This window comes from Anomalospiza imberbis, chromosome 1 (assembly GCF_031753505.1).
Source record: "Anomalospiza imberbis isolate Cuckoo-Finch-1a 21T00152 chromosome 1, ASM3175350v1, whole genome shotgun sequence".
NCBI lineage: Eukaryota > Metazoa > Chordata > Aves > Passeriformes > Viduidae > Anomalospiza > Anomalospiza imberbis.
The window spans coordinates 19,389,466-19,408,963 of NC_089681.1; the positions used below are offsets into that span (position 1 = coordinate 19,389,466).

The 19,498-nt window shown below is 36.3% G+C and overlaps 1 protein-coding gene across 5 annotated transcripts in view; it reads right to left on the reverse strand.

Annotated features, from left to right (window-relative positions):
- ZFPM2 (zinc finger protein, FOG family member 2) overlaps positions 1-19,498 on the reverse strand; it is a 308,184-nt gene that overhangs the window by 104,640 nt on the left and 184,046 nt on the right. For all 5 annotated transcript variants that reach the window (XM_068182964.1, XM_068182969.1, XM_068182965.1 and 2 more), the window contains one exon: positions 7,512-7,623. In XM_068182964.1, the coding sequence (XP_068039065.1) occupies positions 7,512-7,623 (112 nt within the window). The remainder of the gene's footprint in view (positions 1-7,511; positions 7,624-19,498) is intronic.

Sequence of the window (19,498 nt, forward strand, 5' to 3'; positions counted from 1 at the left end):
GGAGCATCATAACTCTCCAGACACCATCCAGCAGCTTATTAATTTAATAGACTCCTGTCCATTCCATGATGTTCCTGCCCTGACAGTCTCTCAAGATAAGGTGAAAGCCTTTTGACAGGACAGAGTGCATATATATTTTCTTCTGTTTTCTTGTGGATGGGGCTGTCGACAACTTGAAATGTGTGGCTCAGCAAATTTGGGTTTTTTTTCTTCCCTCTTGCTTTGTAGGGGAGATGACAGAGGTAATGGTTCCATGAGCCCCAGTGGTCACAAGGTTATTGTAGTCCTCAATAGTTACTGAGCATAATGGGTAAAAAAATAATTTAAAATAAATCGCATTTAGCATGTATCATATATCCTGAAAATAATGACAACATTTTTCCTTTAAAAAATTTCAAAATGACTGATTCTACTGCAATTGATTTAGAAAAATAAGGGAGAAATACATACATTGAAAAAAAAATCTCAGCACTCTGCTTGCATTTATTGTTGCCAGTGGTCTCAACATATGAAGCAATATTTCTTTTCATATGGTCACTGTGTGAAGTGCAGACTGGGCTTCTTTTCCATCCTGAACGTGCTGTCATAGGTGAGTTTTAGAGTCAGTTTACAGCTTTTTATAGCTTCAGTGCAAAATACATAAGTCCATGCAAATCATATCAGTATTCTGCTTATTTCCTCGTCTCCTCAAATGAAAAATAATTCCAAGTTTGAACTATGAAATACACTACACAGTAAGTGGTAAGAACATAAGAAAAAAAGACCCAAATCAATATACATATGAGAACAACTCATATAATTTGGCTCTACTTAAATGAAATGCACTAATAATGAACAAAAGCATTTTCATATTAGAAGTGGAAATTTAGTTTACTCTGGTATTTCTTGTCATCTTCCCTTTATTATCTATATGCTTAGAATTTAAAGAATTTAATAATATACAGTGTGCTATTATATGCATGTCCATAAAGCTGCATAAAATAACCTTTTTATTGTTGATATTAATAAAATATACAAGGCTCTGACCTCTAACTCCCTAAAGCAGAAAATACCCCACTAGATCTATTTACAAAGGTAAAAATAAAATAAGCAAAAAGTACAGTCTTGCTCTGTGAGTTCTTTGAAGCTGAATAGTGTCTGAAGTAAATCCACAACACTGTGACTGCCATTAACAAGCACACTAGTGATGGAGGCAAAACATTTTCTCCTTCTGTGTCCAGCAAGGAAATTATCAAGACAGAATTGCAATACTTTCACTCATAAAAATGCCATTGGCATCCCACCTTCTCAAAATCCCTGCAAAACCAAACAGGGAGACTGACATCTACGTACCCCATCATGCCCTTATGTCTGTACTCACATTTTCTTCCAATGACTGTGAATGAACATATATTATTCTATGTAAGCATTGTACACATAAATTATACTTCCCATGAGAAATACTTTGCAATTTTTCAGTATTGTGTAAAAAGAAGTCCTAAACAAGCTCTTCCATACCTTTGATATTAGGATGTCACATGTGTTCTGTTAAAAACTCAGATTTTTTTGTCAGTGGATACAAAGAAGGAACAAAAACCTTTAGCACCACCAAAGGCTTCAGCACATTGTATAGCTAATGGAGGCATCCAGTAGGACAGCAGATGCTGCAGTTTTCTGATTGTCCAGGTGGAATATACTTCGTAAATTTACTCAATTTGCTTTTTAATAGTATGTGGAAAAAAGCCCCTTGCAATCTAAAATATATGCCCCAAGTAAACCTTTGGCCAACTAAACAACTTGTTCTCTGACCCAAACCAAATTATACTCATATTCTAATGCAGCAGTGTTTAAACTTCTTATGGTGTTTGACCTCTCTCTCATTAGGGTCCCTGATGCTGTATGTCTGTGGTGCAATGTACCATTACATTGCCTGAAGTTGCAGGGAAAAAAAAGTATTTGCTAGCTGAAAATTCTCTTGCTGGGGAAAACATGTTATCAAGGATCTCACAGAACAATCAAGAAAAATAATCCTGTCACCAAACAAAAAATTTAAGTACCCTTCTTTTGCAAGAATTTATTTTCCTCTATGTTAAAAATTAGAATGTTTACTTTAAATTAGCAAAATTAATAAAAAACTGCCTTCAATTTTTCCTAGTGGCTTTATGTAACCCTTTTACAATGTTGGTATTTTCAGTAAATGGCACATACATCAGCTAAATAAGCCATCCCAGTATCAGTGAAATAAGTAACCAGTTATGTGTTTACTGACTTATTTTATGTGAATTATGGGGCTCAGCAGCCAGTGGAAGCCCCAGAAGGGTCGAGTACAGCCTCTGCCTCCAGCCCCGACTTCTGCCCTGCCCTCTCCTCTGTGCTGCCTTTCCTCAAGCTTCTATTAATAAATTAACTACATGACACAATTTCAATGTGGGTAGCTGTCATTTTAACTAGTATCATTCTGTAAATCCACCCTAGAAGGCTTCTTCTCTATTGTGACTGGAGAATAAACTTTTTTGGGCAGCTTTCAAAAGCCACATCTGTTTGAGCAAGGACCTATTCCTTAGCTGTGTGGAGCAGCACTCCCCCGAAATTCCCTCCCCCCGCTCCCCATTTTTTTGTTCACCAAAGAAAATGACAATTCTTGGATCTCACCCTTAGGCAACATCCTCCCTAGCAAGGACCTTGTTATAGTTGCTCAGTGGGCACCGACTGTGATTTCACTTACAGAGAGATGGAGGCTTTTTATGGCACTCGATATCCTGTGTCCGCACCACCAGCACAATTAACGGGAGCACCCTGTGGAATCACTTACGGAGATGTCACGCAGTGCCTGTGCAACCGCGCTGGGGCAAGGAAGGGCTTTCCTCCTCCCACATCCTCTCAGAAATAACGAAGGGCATAAACTACTCGGTGAGGCCAGGCAGAGGAGGAAATAACATCAGTAAATCACTAATGGAAATGCAAAACCAAACACTGCCTCACACAAACTGAGATGATGGCTAGCTTAAAAAAAAAATGTGCGAGTCACTGCCTGCAGCCACCTCTCTTTTGGCAGCCGTACCAACCCCATCCCATCATCCCGTGCACCAGCACCCATCCCCGTCCCTCCAAGGTGCAGCCTGCAAAGCAATCGTTTCCTAAATTAGGATTTGCAGCAGGAGACGTGCCCCCCGGCTGCCACCTGGCCAGCAGCATGCTCAGTGGGATGCAACGCAACCCGACCGGCCCAGACACACGTTACACATGTTGGCTTTCCTGCACAGAGTTATCCTGTGGTGCTCTGCAATCAATTACTGTTATACCACCATCATTAATAATTTTCTTAATGAAAATGATTCTGTTGATCTCCGTTGTATTTTAATTATCAGAGTTAAGCATAATTACACTGCAGCTCTGAGCTGGCATGTAGACTCCTTTAGGGCGCAATTTTGTTTTAACACACTGATAATGTAATTTTACATTGTGTCAGTTGTTTAGTTATTATCCAGTCGTACAATTCCGCTGTATTCCTGATAACAGATAATAACCTTAGCACCTCCTATATCCTGAAGTCATTTAAAAAGCAATATTGGAATTTCACAACTAGCTAACTTAATCGCCTTATGATTTTATAATTCTCACAGCTAAATATTTGTACAGACACCCTGTTTTAACAATGACACTAAACATACGGTATCCATACCTTTCACATAAATGGTTTAAATAATATCTAGAAAAATGTCTGTTCATGAGCACGGCTTTTAGTGTGTGCAACTGTGGTTTTTACACTGTTTCTATTCTGGTCAGTCATAATTTATTTTTTAAAATCCTTGCTGTTCCAGTGAAAGATTTGCAGTAAATAAATATCCCAGCCCCCTCCTAGCTTGTGGGAAGACTCTTAACCATGGTCTTAGAGATTTTCCAGGTCTGGTGCACAACTCTGTTAGGCAAAAATGTTTCTAAAGTACACAATGTAGCAATGATTATACAGTTCATGCATTAATACTTCCTACCACTGCAACTTGCTTGAATTATGCAGAAGCTTTTTTTCTTTTAAAGAACATGTATTTCTAAATAAGCTTTAATTAATAAAATCTGTCTCTTAAATCTCAGTTTCTAGGACATATCTCAAATTATCGAATAGACTTTCTGAAAGTCCATTTTTGAAACAAGAGAGAATTTTACGATAAATATTAAAAAAAAAAAACCAGCATTACTTTTGAATGTAATTACAGTAGTAAAAGTTTCCTTTAAGAAAATGGAATGGAATTTGCTATAAATAGCCAGCTTGTATCAGAATTTGTAAAATGGGATAATAATTAACTATCCCTAATGAACTGTTTTTTCTTTTCTAACTTGTTCTAGTACTGGGGAAATGTAGTTATAAAAAAATCTAGGTAGTGACCCTAGACTAAACTGAGTAATTAGAATAGCACTTATTTCAAGTACTGAATATTTATTTCATAGATATTCACTTTGAATGTACTCAAATGCATGATTATAAATAACTGGTTTCTTTATCTAAAGATTTGAATAGAAGATGACTTGTTATTGCAATTTAATATCTTAGAAATATAATCCTATATGTGTGCATAATAAATAATAAATAAATAAATAAATAAATATGCACACATATGCTTTGTTTGTTTGCATAGGGAAAATATGAAGTATTTTATGCAGAAAAGGAGAGCACTGAAGGCAAATAGGGACTTAGTCAGCCAGCTCAAATTCTCTTTCAATAGAACTTACACTCTAGACTCCTGTCCCTGCGATTATCCAGTGTGCAAAATGTGGGTGACTACAGTGCTCACAGCCTCTACTGAATTGGAAATCAGACTGACATTCCTATGTTCTCCTGAAGGATCTGGGGAAAATTCTGCTCTCAAAGATATCTCTATAATGAACTAAAAGGAAATATGGCATATGCTTCTGAGTCAGCAACTGATCAACCAGTACTATGTACTGTTAGCCAATTCTAAACTTATCTTCGTCTTAGAAATGTGCCAATTTACTCCACTCATCTCATCTTGAGTTTAGTATGGAAAAAAGCTCCCAGGTGACCAAATCTGCTACATGGACAATTCCACACATTTGTTCAGCTAATTGCTTTTAGAAATAACAACGTATTGCTAAGCAAACTAACAAAATTATACACATGCAGCTACAACATAACATCGAATTACAGCTACATGCCAGCTGACACTGTTTCATTAGAAGTAATGGCACTATAGGAGACAGAAAGCTAACACAAATCAAAGAAATGTAATCTGGAATGATGAGATACAAATTGAAGGGAGAAACATTATTCTATTTATTTATTTTACCATCTTCTATTTGACATTGTTTTGTGATCCAAGCCAATTAATCTTTCTAGCACAAAAATCCTAACAGAGCTCAAGGCAAGGGTAGATGCGTAATGACCGACAGAGCAGCCATCTCAGAGCACAAAGAGAGGAACAGAACACAGTGAAAGCAAAGCATATCTACAACTTCCTGCATTAGTTTAGTGAAGCAGCAGGTTTTTAACATGTATTTATCCTCAAATTTATCCTCAACTTTTGTTATAATATGCATCAGTGGTAGAGATGATAGAATTCACCTTGCGTACTGTTCAACTGGCTCACCACACCTTGTTAACCAAGTACTAAAATAACCAGCATGATCAGTGAAACAAAATCCATCACCTTTGAATGAAAATCCAAATATTTTGGGTTAATCAGATTGAATTAATCTGAAGCAAGTTCTTTACTGTTTGAAAAAAAAAGTTGTATTTCAATAGAATAAATCAGACAGGACCAAAACTGTATAATGAATTAGCTAATGCTTCTAAAATATCTTGAAGATGAAATGTCCAACTGGTAAATATGTGCTAAGTATTATAACTACAGAAAGAATATAATACTTGATAAGACATCATCCTATGGGAATTTGCAGGAGCTATGTTTTAGAGGGAAAATAGGTTCCCATTACATTAAGAAGTTTTTGCAGAAAAGTTTGCCTGTGTGTATTCAATATTATGAATATTATGCATCATGAATGCAGCTCTGGATTCATGCAAAAAGCTTCAGTGTGTTTCATACTTTGCTGCCTCTTCCACTTGGGCTGCAATCAGCAAGCTGTGAAGGGAGGGCAGCTCAACCCTTTTTAGATCTGAGCCCAGCTCTGTAGTAGTACTGCAGGTGTTTCAGGTTGTAGAATGAATGTGTTGACATTCTGTAATTATAATAGAAAGAATTTATAAGACCCTGGTGTGCGACTCATTTTTAACATGCAAATTCCCTGTTTTCAGTGTTTCAACTTTCAAAGGCTTGTGGCAGTTTAAAGGCAATCCTCTTATAAGTGTATAAATTGCAATGATTATAGGAACAAGTTGTAATTGTTTCTAGTAAGTTTTTAGGAGTCTTTGATGTTATGATTAGTGTTTTTGTATGTTAATATATTGATATGGGTGCTTATTTGCCTGGATGATTGTATGCTGAAATGGTCACTAGGTTGCCTCAGCAAACAAATCTTTGATCTCAGTAGGTCTGTTTGGTTAGAAATAAAACCAAAAAGAAATTAAACAAGAACAGTGCATGTTCTAAAGTATTCACAAAGTGCTGAGATTGAAATACAAGGAAGGAAAGTCATAGTTTTGCAACCTGATCTGTAGGGTAAATGCCAAACACAGCTACACTAAGTTATTTTTATTCAATGTATTCAAGTGGTGTTTTGTTTCCCTTTTTTTTTAAACATATTGTAATGATTCTGTAGCTGCATTTAGAAAGCTTTCACAGTGACTGCACTAGAGTGGTGCATAGTCCATGGTGCTATGGACTGAACCCAAGGCTCTTTGTGTTGTTTTGATATGCAAGACAAAAACCTGTGCACCTTGAACCAAAGGAGCTGTTAGATGTGGTGGGTTACATAAAGCATCTTTGGAGGGCAGCCTTTTAAGAACTTGTACTGACTTGAACAAATCTGAAAATTCACATAAGACACAAGTGATACTTGTGTCACTCACCAATACACTCCAGTGCAGCATCATCACATCATGCCGCCACACAGACTGGAATGTCACAGGTGACAACCCTGAAATCCATTTCCATTTATCTTATGCTAGCATTCTGACATAAAGTCTTTTCATAGTCCAATCAAATTCTCATTCTTCATATGAAACTGGATTTCAGTTAGTAGTCCACAATGTAATGTAAAATAGAGAAATGATATCCAGTACGCCCAAACAAAAATGTCAAAAAGAATTCACCTATTCAAAGCATATGGGTTTCCCTGATGTTTCCCAGAGCACTGACTCTCAGAAAGAAATGGATAGTACATTTTATGCCAGCTGATGTCCTTCAGTGTTTATAAATAATTTAATAAACTACAGGTACCATGTGGGTTTTTATATCACTAAAAAAAAAAAAAAGGTGAAACCAGAACATGGAAAAAAATGAGAACAAAACCTGACATTAAGGGGAGACTTAGTATTAATTTTCCTAGTATGCAACAGGTACATATTTATCTCAGTAGCTTACACAAGAAAGTAAAGAAAAAAATCAGTTTGTGTTTACCTTTGCTGTACACAATGCAGTTGTTTTTGTTGTCTTCTACTCCTTGCCAAGTCACATCCAGCAGCCACTTGGGGCCAGCAGTCAGTACCATAGGGACTGAAGCCTTTGTCTTCTGTAGGAAGGATGATAACAAACAGATGCCATTTGTTCGCCTTGATTAAGAATTTGAATAATAATGGTAATAATAATTTTATTTACAAACAACAAAATCTCAAAACCCATAAGCTGAAGTCTTATTCCCCTGCTTCAAGATTTTTTTAAAGAAGACACAAGCAGGAAGCTTTAGTTCTTTCATTGATTGAATGGTGAAATTATTATCAAGGATTTTTCTGAATGATATTGTATCAGATCTCCAAGATTACACAGATCTCTGGTGGCTGAGAATTATAAAGGGAATGCAGATGACTTTCACAGCAAAGAACCAAGTGTTTAGAAGTGAACTTTAGATACATTGTACCTCATTATCAACAGGATCTCACTATTTCCTGAAACAGACAGGAAAGAATTTAAAGAATTGGTATCCATTTCAAAGATCTGTCCTGGGTAACATTTATATTATCATAGGAAATTGTTCTGAATGGATAATGGAATTTTTTACCCCTTTGCTATGTTTTGATGTGTGATTTTACTATGTCTGAAATAGTAATAATGCTAATGATTCACTGCAGAAAGAATATAAAACAAGTTGTATTAATACAGTCAAAGACTTAAAAGTAAAGCATGACATCATCACACCCGCAAGGCATGCAGATAATTTACCATCTCCTGTCTGTATTTCACATTCTATACTTAGAGAATTTTTTTATTTGAGGCAGAGGACTGAAATTTATTAACAATTAACTCCTTTTACTAATCAAATGGCAAAAATTCTGTGGGTAATCCTGAGTTTGTCAGTATGTGGCACTTAAGACTTCTCTCATAGACAGTTATTTTCCTCTGCATCAAGAATAAAACCACAGCAAAGAGTACAAAATAAAACAGTCACAATGCATCTTTTAATTTTTTTTTTTTTTTGGGATATAATTCTGTCCAAGACATTCCAACATTTTGTTAGAGAATTCATGAACTTTTATACTCCACCAATAATTCTCTAGTTGTTTCAACCTATTTTTTATCATAATATTCTGTATTACTGACCAAGATTAAAAAAAAATAAGATACTGAAAATGATATTTTCATGGACATTCCAGATGCTTTGCCAACATTTATTATTGATAAGTATTCTAGAAATGTAGTGAAGAATAAAAACAGTTACAGCAGAACATATTACAATCACAAAAGATAACTGAAAATATTTATTGAAAATAAGATATTGCTTAAAATATTTTATTATATAAAATTAAATCAATAATATTAAATAATATATAATTATTATAATTATATTAATATTTTAATAACAATGATAGAAAAAGATTAAATGTCACAGTTCTTCATATTTTTGTGGGGTTTTTATCTGTTTAGACTGTAATACTGTTTTATAAAGTACACGACTTCTTAGACTTCTTAATTTTCATTTTAGATTTTACATTTTTCATACAAATGTTTGTGCATAAGTCACACTTCTATATGCACTCCATGACATTATTCATCTTCCCTATGTATTGGGAAAAAACAAATAGAAATTATGAATGAAATTAGGAAAAAGGAATGTAACATCCAGCAGAAATACTACACCTATCTAGTGTAAAAATACTGAAACAAGAGATGTGCAACGTCACAACTCCTAATACTGCTTTCTCTGTGGGCAGTTGCAGAAAGTAAGTTTTGCTTATATGAAGTATTACAAGAGTCAACCCAACTGCATGCACTTGTATTCTTAATTTAAATTCTAATTAATAATTGACCAGTAAACAAAACTATTTTATTTTTTAAAAATTCGGCTAACTTTCTATGTAAATTATCAAGAAGCCTGATATTATCAGTTATGAAATCAGTGTAAAGCATATACATATGGGCTACATGGAAAATAATGACATAAACAAGGCAAGAACTGAGACAGAGATGTAACAGATAAGATGAAAGGTAATCAAAGTATCATCTCTATCTTCTATCATAGAAAAGTCTGAACTTTACTGCAGTTTACACCAAAATAGTACTAAGGCTGCCACGGAAACAATTTAGAGTGGCTTTCCTCACATAGCTGAGAATCATACCCAAATTGAATACAAGCTGAAGCAAGAATGTTGGCAACTATGGCTGCATAGCAATCATGAAGAGGAGGATCAGGACACACTCCAATACTTGCTGCATTTCTCCAAGTGCCATTTCAGTCAAGCCTTTAACATGTTTTTGTGCTTATATGTGCTTTCAGTCTCCGGTAATCCCAACTACATTCAAAAGACAGTGAAATATTATCCAGCTAGGAGACTTTTCCAAGTACACCACAAATTATTAAGACATTCAAAAAAGGTTCGTTTTTTTTTTTTCGAAGTTGGAGGCCAAATTAAAAAACAGAACAAACCAAAATTCTATCTTTTAAGTGCAGAAGGGATCATGTATTTAATTTTCACAAGATCTAATTCCTATTTCTGGTTTACTTCTTTCCAGATGTCTGACATTTCATTGTGTTTCTTCCATCTCTAAGGGTATTATCTGCATTAAGGTGGTATCAAAACGCCTCAAATAATATCAGGATCTTCTTGTGCTGGGCAATAGTTTATCTACATAGACAGGACAAATAATATGTCCTGGGAAAGGATTATACTTAACCACATACTGCTGAGGAAGAATGAGATACAGAGATACCGTTTGACTTTCACATGGAGATTAATTTCTCCTTTAGTAAGTGGTAGGCTTAGTCCCAAGCCACTGCCCCAGTTTTCTCCAGACAAGGAGAGGGGCCCAGGCTTCATCCCTTCTGAGGTGAAGCAGCGGTGGCAGCAGGTAGACTGAGCACCAGCAGTCAGCATGTGTGTCTGCTTTGCCATTTCCCATTTACAGGGCTTTTTTGGAACTTAAAGAACTCCATGGTTATCACTAAATTAGCTTCCAGGTCAGCTTGGCAGCTGAACTTGTAATCAGCTCTGCAGCTGTAAGTGGTCTCTAAACACTAGAGATAGGCTGGAGGAGGAACAGGGTGTTTCATCTCACAGCTCTGCTAGCCCAGAAGAACTGGTGGACACCTCAAAAGAATTTCCCATTCTCCCATAGCTGCACAGATATGTAAATAAACTTATTTTAATATGAAAGCAAAACTTCACAAGACCCCGGCTGCTTGTAAAGCTTGGCAGCTCCACTGAGGGATACCAGCAGTGGCTTCCCTTTGATGCACCTTACTGGAATATTGTGTGAGCTGAAAGGCAGGTCAGGACCATGGCAGCAGCACTTGGGGTCTGGCATCCTGTGAGGTTTACACATTCATAGGTGTTCACCACTGAGAGAAGCTTGCGCTTGTTGTGCTTTATTACATAGCAAGAACAGAAGCAAGCCTGCTTCTGTTCTGGGGTCTTTTTCATTTTAACCATTTTAAGGAATGGTTCCTTAAAATGGTTAAAATGAAAAGACCCCAGTCCAAGATAACAAGAAGCTATGGTTAAATCAGTCATGCCTTTATCACCTCAAGATTAGACTACTGCAATGCGCTACACCTGAGGCTACATTTTAAATCCATTTGAAAGCTGAAGCGGGTGCAGAATGCGGCAACCCGCTTCTAAAGCAGGATATCGTGCTTTGAGCGCATTACACCAGTGCTTTTTAATTTGCACTAAGTGCCTGTGGAATTTAAGGCACTGGTTACAACCTCTGAAGCCCAGGACCTGTCTGTTTGAGATACCTAATTGAGACCTGCCAGGTCCTTTGTCTCAACAGTACAACCACAGCTGAGAACCACCAAGGAACATGAAAAAGGGCTTTCTTGGCTTGACACCGCAGAAAGTCTTGGCAGGGCAACATGCTCTTCATGACAGCTCTTTTACCTTTGGGACATCATCCTACTTGAATTAAAGTATGTTCATGCTCTGACTCTCAGAGAGTTCTAGGAAAATCATCCTGTAACTCAAAAGGCATATTTGTTATACTGCAAAATTTAGTTGGTCATTCCCAAAATAGTGATGGTAGGTGTTACCTACTTTACACTCTTTTGTTTGGGTTTTTTTAAAATGCTAGCAGGAATATCTCTAGCTTAAGAAATATACATTGTTACACACAAGAAAATAGCTTTCTTGATACAGAAGCAACAGTATTGCAGCTGTTTACAAATAAGACTTCAAAAACCAAACATAATTTTATTTCTCCCTCCAAAAGAACTGCTACACATTATGCAAAAGCTTACAAAATATTCTCCCTGCTGCCCAAGTATAACCACAAGGATCTGCTAATACAGGTGTCTGTAAGATGGGACCATATAGTAATTACCTGACGTTTTTCAAATGAGGGCACATTACAGACCCATAGTATTGTTCACTGCTCTACACTAGGTAACTCTACATTCTACACTTGAGCGATGTTTCCCTGAAAATGCAATTTCTGCTAATGTTTTCATGCCATAACTAGACAAATTTGACAAGGACAAGCAGGGTCAAAACTGTGATCTCTCAGGGAACAATTAGAATTAGCTAATGAGGATAAAAGAGGTCAGACAGGCATCCACTTTTCACTAACCTTTGAAGCAACTGGACAAATAAGGGAGGTAACCCTCAATAAATGTTTATATTCAGTCAATAGGTTAATGGAGATAAAAATAGCCATCACTGCAGGCCGAAAATAGTTTTGCACTCTTGCTAAATGGAATCAGTGCTGACAAGTAACATTAGATGCGCTCTTCCCTGCAAAGATTTCTAACATATGATGCGTGTGGCCTGGCAGAAGTTTGAGGAAACCCCTATGCTGAAGAAAAATACAGCGTGATCCAGTTGTTTGAAATTTATGAAATTCTGATGTCAGATGCCCAATCAGTGCTAGCTATTTCTTCAGAAGCTGTGCTACTGAGCTCATGTTCAGTAAATCACTGTGACATGACCATCCTGTCCCAGGCATGGTGTCCTAAGAAGTGTTCAACATCATTTAAACAGATGTATTGATACTCAAAGGCTTTGTTTCTTACTGTATTTTGGTTCCTGTAAACTGATTTTCTTCCTAAATCTCCCAAAGAGCCTGAGTTCCCATGAAAGACACAGAATATTACCAGAATATCTTCATGACCTTGGAGAAAGTTCCCATGCAATGTCCCCTGGAAGAGTTAGTTTATATAGTCAATTAAAACCAAGAGTGTACTGGGAGGAGAGCTGTAAACATATCTCAGGTGCCTTCAGATATGAGTCTGGGCTAGCAAAACACCAGTTAATACACTGACAGAGGTTTCTTCTTTGAAATTCAATTTAAATTCAATTGGATCATCACAGGGTTGACATGCTGAAACTGCAGAACATCCCCTCTTGAGAGGTTGAGTTCACCTTTGATGATCATTATACTCAATTCAGCAAACTTTGTAAGCTCATCAAATCAATTCAGTTGGGAAAGGCTCCTAAGGGTCATTCTGGACAGCGCAATAACAGATACCTGCAAAGGTCTCAGACTACCCCGGATTAATTAATATTTGTTTTAAGATGCTTCTGAATAATAAGAAGAGTGGTAGCTCCATTTTATCACCTCTCACACTGACTAAATGCATTTCTTTACGTTATGACTGATTACAAATTCACGAAGCTGTAAGACAATCCCATCCAAACAGCCCAACAGACAGACAGAGATCTGCATCTTGTTGTTCATTTGTATGCAATCAGCTGGACTGTCTTTCACTTCCTGTAGCTTCCCTGAAAACTCTTATCTTTTTCCAAGGAGGATTCATTCTTGGAAGAATATTTATTTCAAGGGCTTTTCTGGAACACCTGACAGTCAAGGCCTGTGGCAGCATTTCACAGTGCCACAGCTTTCTTTGCTAGACAGGAGGCAACTCCTCTCCACTAACACAACACTGGAGATGTCAGGAGTTTTTCAGTGCTGTGGTTCCATGCAGATGACAACATCACTAATTAAAGCAATGATGTGACAGTCTCCAGCTAGAAACACCCACTCTGGAATCTTAAAATTGCACCAGCATTTGAGATTTAACAGCCCCCACTATGTCTGCAGGGGAGATCTTGAAACTTGAACTAAATGCAAAAGAAATTTTACAGTCCTTAGTCCTTGTGGTTGAAAAAAATAAAAAACCCAAACCCACCGACTTGAAAACCTAATACCAACATAATGTATGCAATTAATTTCACCTAAATCTTCAGACAGCATGGAATAACTGTTTCAGTTACTACTTTACAACTTTATGGGACTCAGGATTTCAGAGGAATGTTCAGGAATCTGTAGATCGCACAAATTGTTACATGTGACAGGCCATGAAACTAGTGATGAAGAAAAGAAGTATCTACTTCCCACTATCTTTTTTGGTGATAGCAGAAGAAAAATATTGGTAACAGTTGAAGAGGCTGTGCTCAAACCAAAGTCTTTAAATGTTTCAAACACACAAAAAAAAAAAAAAAGGGGGGGGGGGAGGAAATGTGCACACAGATGGAATCCCAAAAGACAGCTGGGATTCCCTGCAACTGAGAAACCCTGCTGTTTACCCCAAGGGATCATCACTTGTCAAGTGACAAGACTGAACATACATTTCACTACATATCACTATGTACATTTAATCCACAAACCTAAAGCAGACCAAAGAAATTATTCAAACAACAAACCCCCACACCCTAGCTATGTTAATATTTTCCAACACATGTCAGGATTTTAATATGATTTCAAAACTTTCATTACTATCAAATGTGATTGCCTAATGAAAATTAAATGTATGATAAACATTGGGTTCAATTCATTTTACCTCACTAGAGTGTATTTTTTTTCAAATCTGTAAAATAAACATAAATCAAATGTCATTGTAATTTAGGTACAAAGTAATACTGTCAAAAGCAACTTCAATTTGTTCTTTTTAATTCAGGATACCCTTGGAACCCATCTTCAAACTCTTCCCCAGTACTAAACACTTTCAAATAAATCCATATTATGGAATACCTGGACCTAGCTGAGTCCTGGTGATTGCTTCTGTGGTCCTGGAGGAGGTGACAACAAACTGATTGGAACAGGAATGGAAAAGCTGGAAAATGAATCTCTGAACACTCAGTGATCGCCCACTGCCCACATCATTCTGTCTTGATGGGCTTTCTACTGCACTCCTTCCTTCCTTCCTCTAAAGTATTCACCTGGCTTGCTGCTCCCCTGCCCTTTCCTTCCTCTTCTTTTTCCCCATTTTATAAAGACCTGACTATGTATAGCTAACTTCCTTTCTCAAAGAGCATGGAATGGATAGCACTGTATTTTGCCAACACTCTCCTGACTTCACTTTTTCATTTTATTTTTCCTTTTATTCTTCTTCCTGTTCATTTTGTTCTTTGGGAAAGCAGTGTATATACGTAATGTGTGTTCACGCAATAAGCAGAAGCAGGAAATTGTATTTTGTGCTGTGATTAGCATAAATGTGCGGAGGATATTCTGAAAATTGACAACTCTGAGTGAATCATCTCTGTTGTGCGTTGATACCTGTGGGTAGCATGAGCACTGTCAGTGTGTTTTAGTGTTCAGGTATCTACCATGGGTGTTGAACCTTCCTGCTTTACTGTAAAGTTGAATACTTTGGATAATACTATTTCAGAGATGACATGCACCTATACCGATGAAATCACACACTATATAACTTATCTTTAGACAAGATATAGTGCAGAGCTGCTTGCACACTTTCACACTGAATTATCAGTGCATTTTTCCTACTGGGTTAACCTCACTGTTGTAAATTACTGTGTACTCTAAGAATTTAATCTCTCTTTCTACTAATGAAGTCATGTTGATATTTGTGATATAAACACTTTCTGAATGCACTTGCTTGAATGTAACTTATTTCACTTTTTCCAAACATTTCTCACATAAGACATATGAACACCCTGCTCAGTATGGCTCAGCTGCAATTCTCCAAACATCGAATTTAGTCTGGATAGGCTGATGGACCAAGCTGTGGGATAAACCATCAGCCTCTGGTAAGCTCCTGGCAATTGGTCTCTCACTTTGCACACGTATCATTTAGGCTTGGGGCAGTTAATGTGACAATAGTTATTTCAGATGATCAAGGAGACAGTTTACAGAGGTTTTTCCAGAAGACATGAAGTAATTTATATTGCATATGGATTAATTCTGCCAAGTCCCATGGTCTAGCTATTTACACCAAAGCCATCCAAAATGATTGCTGTATATCCAGCTTAGTTTAGTGTGGTACTGAATAATTTCTAGTTCAGAGAAATTTTGTATTGTTTTTTTTTTGTTATACTTTTTTTTTAATCCTGGAATGGATGATTTAAATCACCTTTTAGAGAAGTCCAAATTTCATGTGTCATATGTTTATTTTTATCTAAGGAGTAGAAAAAGGGGTAATGATAGGACAAGGTGGTTTGGCTTTAAACTGAAGGAGGGTAGGCTTAGATTAGCTACAAGGAATGAGAAGGCACGGAATGAGAATGGCAAGGCACAGGCACAGGTTGCTCAAACAGTAAGATTCCCTACATCTGGAAGTGTTCCAGCCAGGCTGGAGGGGGCACTGAGCAGCCTGGTCTAGAGGAAGGTGTCCCTGCCCCAGACAGGGGGCTTGGAACTGGATGATCTTTAAGGCCCATTCCAACCCAAACCATTCCATGATTTTACGAATCCATTAAAAATACACACACACAGAAAAAAAAAAAAAAGCATAAAGCCTTCTATAAATTATCCCTAACACAGAACTACAGAGTAGCCAGTTATAGATGCTGCTTATTATATTTTTTTATTACTTTGCTTGGAACTGAAGCTCAGGTTGTGTATTTTACTTTAGGAAAGTGAATGTTTTTGTCATGAATGGTGAATAAGTCATGCTTTACCAGTAGTAAAATATAACTTTTTTTAATTTCAACCTTTTTTTCTTTCTCCCTAAAGAAAGAGAAAATAAAAAGTTCTTTTTATATGCTGGTCCCATATTTTAACTGTATAAATGAGGGCAGCTCTATTAGGATTACATTTCCAATGAATATTGTGAGGTCTTTATGAAATACATATTCAGTACAAAGGCATTGTATTCAATGGTGTAGGCATTGCAGCGTAATTCTCTTTGTGATGCATTACACAATATTTGAACTTCACTGGTGCACACACTGAATGCACACAAAATATTATATATAAATTCACCTCTAATTTGAAATAGAATTGGGGAATAGAATAGAATCTATGTGTTTCTTGAGGATTTTAAAATATTTTTATGCATCCTTTTATTAGCTATTTATATATATCTCTTTACTAAGAGGAAACGTGGTACTTTAAAGTAAGAGCATAAATCCAACATTCAATCCTCTGCCCAAGTTTTATATTTGTTAAGATAGAATAATCATTTAAGGTAGAAGTTTAATGCATGATTCAACAACCAGAAGCCTGTATGTATGACTTTGATTAATTATTTTTAGTTCGGTTAAAGCATCCCAGTTTATCTCCTTTTAAGATTATCCTTGACATATTTAGAAATCCTAATGCAGATTTTATGGCCCACACCTATCCCTGATGGTGCTAATGGACTAGGCATAATGAATCATTCTAATTTGGATGAAAGGACCACACAACATTGTGGCAGTCCTTTAGAGAATTAAGGCTCAATTCTGATCTTCCAGACTTATGAATGCATTTTTGGGATTAGGCCGCGTATCTGTACATCTGTTGAGTCTCAAGGGGTGTATACTCAGCTAAGTATTCTGACCTTCCAATGTACTGTATCAAATGTGTGGCCTTGGGATATGAAAGGATTTGATTACAACTGTATTTTAACACTTATTTAATATATAATTATGGGGTAAAACCTAATTCCTCCTTACATCCTCATGTAGAAAATTCCATCACTATTAAGCAGACACTAGGATATTTTTTCCCCAGTGAGCGTGATAGTAAATGGAAGAAATTGAAAAAACCACCCAGGATAATGTAAAATCAAGGACAATCTTCTTAGGGATGGCTTTAAAATCAGCTTCTTGTGTCCATGAAAAAACAAACTCAAATGGTCTTCTGCGAGTGTGTTGCTAGTTGGTACACTGTTGCATTATGCATGATACTTCACAGTTTATGTATAAAAAGAATGAAACAAGGTTTCTTTAGTGATTCTTATTATTACTCTATGCTTTCTCGTTCACAAGTAATGAGGACAGCAATTAACTTTACACACACACTGTATATGTAACACTGATAGAAATGTTTACAAATAAATTGAATTATCTGGTTATTATCTATTCACTTATAATTTCTGTTTTTCTAGTATATCAAAAATGGAATGTTGTAAATTTTCCTTTAGCTGGTTAAACTTTCATAAGATATGCTTTGTGTTTTCATGTAATTTTTTTTTATTCCATTGAAAACCCCTTCCCAAATATTTTCAGTGAAAAATCCCTCAAAATATTAAAATAGACTTCAACAGAAAATCAGTTCAATAGATTTCAAGGTATGACTGTGCAGTATTTTAGGGATTTTAATTCTTTTTCTATACCATCAAATATTGCATAGATTTTAAAATAAATAATATTGGTATTAATAACAGATTAATATGAGGATTTCAGAGAAAACAGTATCCAAAATTCTGTTTTCTCATCAATATGATCTGTCATAGATCTGAATTACAGATTCATAATGCTTACATTTTCTTTATCATTTCATAAAGCTTGGACCAAGAAGAGGAACTGAGCAGAGCAGCACCTTTACCTTGCAAGCAGTTACTTTCTTCTAGTTGAAGAATATGCTACACATAATCAGGCAATTTTTCTCCACTGTCTTAAAAGCATGAGGATTTCATTTAACTGTTCTCGAACAAAAATTAAAATTTCCCTAAAATTCCCAATGACAGGTTAAAAGTATCCTCAGGTTTTGTAGTTTGTATGACACTGTTGTGTAACACAGCTCTCATTTAAATTGTTTCAGTGTACTGATTATATGCAGCATGACTAAGAACTGCAACTACACAAGTTTCCATGAAAAAAAAAAGAGTTTCAAAAGAATGGGTGAAGGTCCTTCACTGGGACTGGAGATAAAGATGGAGAATCCAGCAGCAGGACTGGTGAGTACAGGGCTCTGGTTCCAGTAAGTCTCAACAAACAGCTCAGATGAGAATCTAAAGTCCAGGAAAACAGCCTGTAGCTTCGAGATTAGCTTTCTCACACTCTTCCTGAGTTAAGCCAGTACAAGCTTCATTATGAATGCATAATTATGATTACGCACTGTACTATTGCATAATAGATCTTAACATCTGGAAACAAAGAAGTAGTGTAGGAATTCTGTTTTCAGGCTTCTGGTTTAGAACACAATGAAGTTAAGGGTAAAAGACTTTGAATAAGGAAAAAACAGTTCCAAGAATATGCATTTTACTTGGAAATTTCAATACAGATAGTTATGAAACATTTACACATAAAAGAAGGGGTAAAAGGGAGATAGGGACCCAGTGCTATGTTTATAACTTGAAAATAAAAATGAACAAAGCCCAAACCCCTCCCATACTAACATATTTTAGAGAACTAAAAAAAAACCCACTATCACTTGAAATAAGTAACAATAGACAAAGAAATTGGAAGCTTGACAAGTTTACTTAAAGGATCTTTTTCTCAGAAAGAAATAAGCTTCATTTTTTGAAATTTTTTGCAGCAAGAATTTCCCTGTGAACCAAAGTTCGTTTCTGGGACTGATGTATATACACAGGCTGGTATCCTAGGTTTAAATGACAGTGTTGATAAAAGGATGATTGCTTAAAGGGAGCTGATGGATTCATTCACTTCCATGTGTAGAAACAAAACAGTGTGAATTTGATGAATGCAGTAACTGGGTACATCTATGTACCCAGACTAAAGACTGTTGGTATCAAACTCTTGTCAGTTGCCAGTTTATCAATGAAGCCACTTCGGGCCAGCAGTGCTGCAGCTCAGTGTTCTCTAATAAGACACCTTGGGACCTGTAAAGACTCT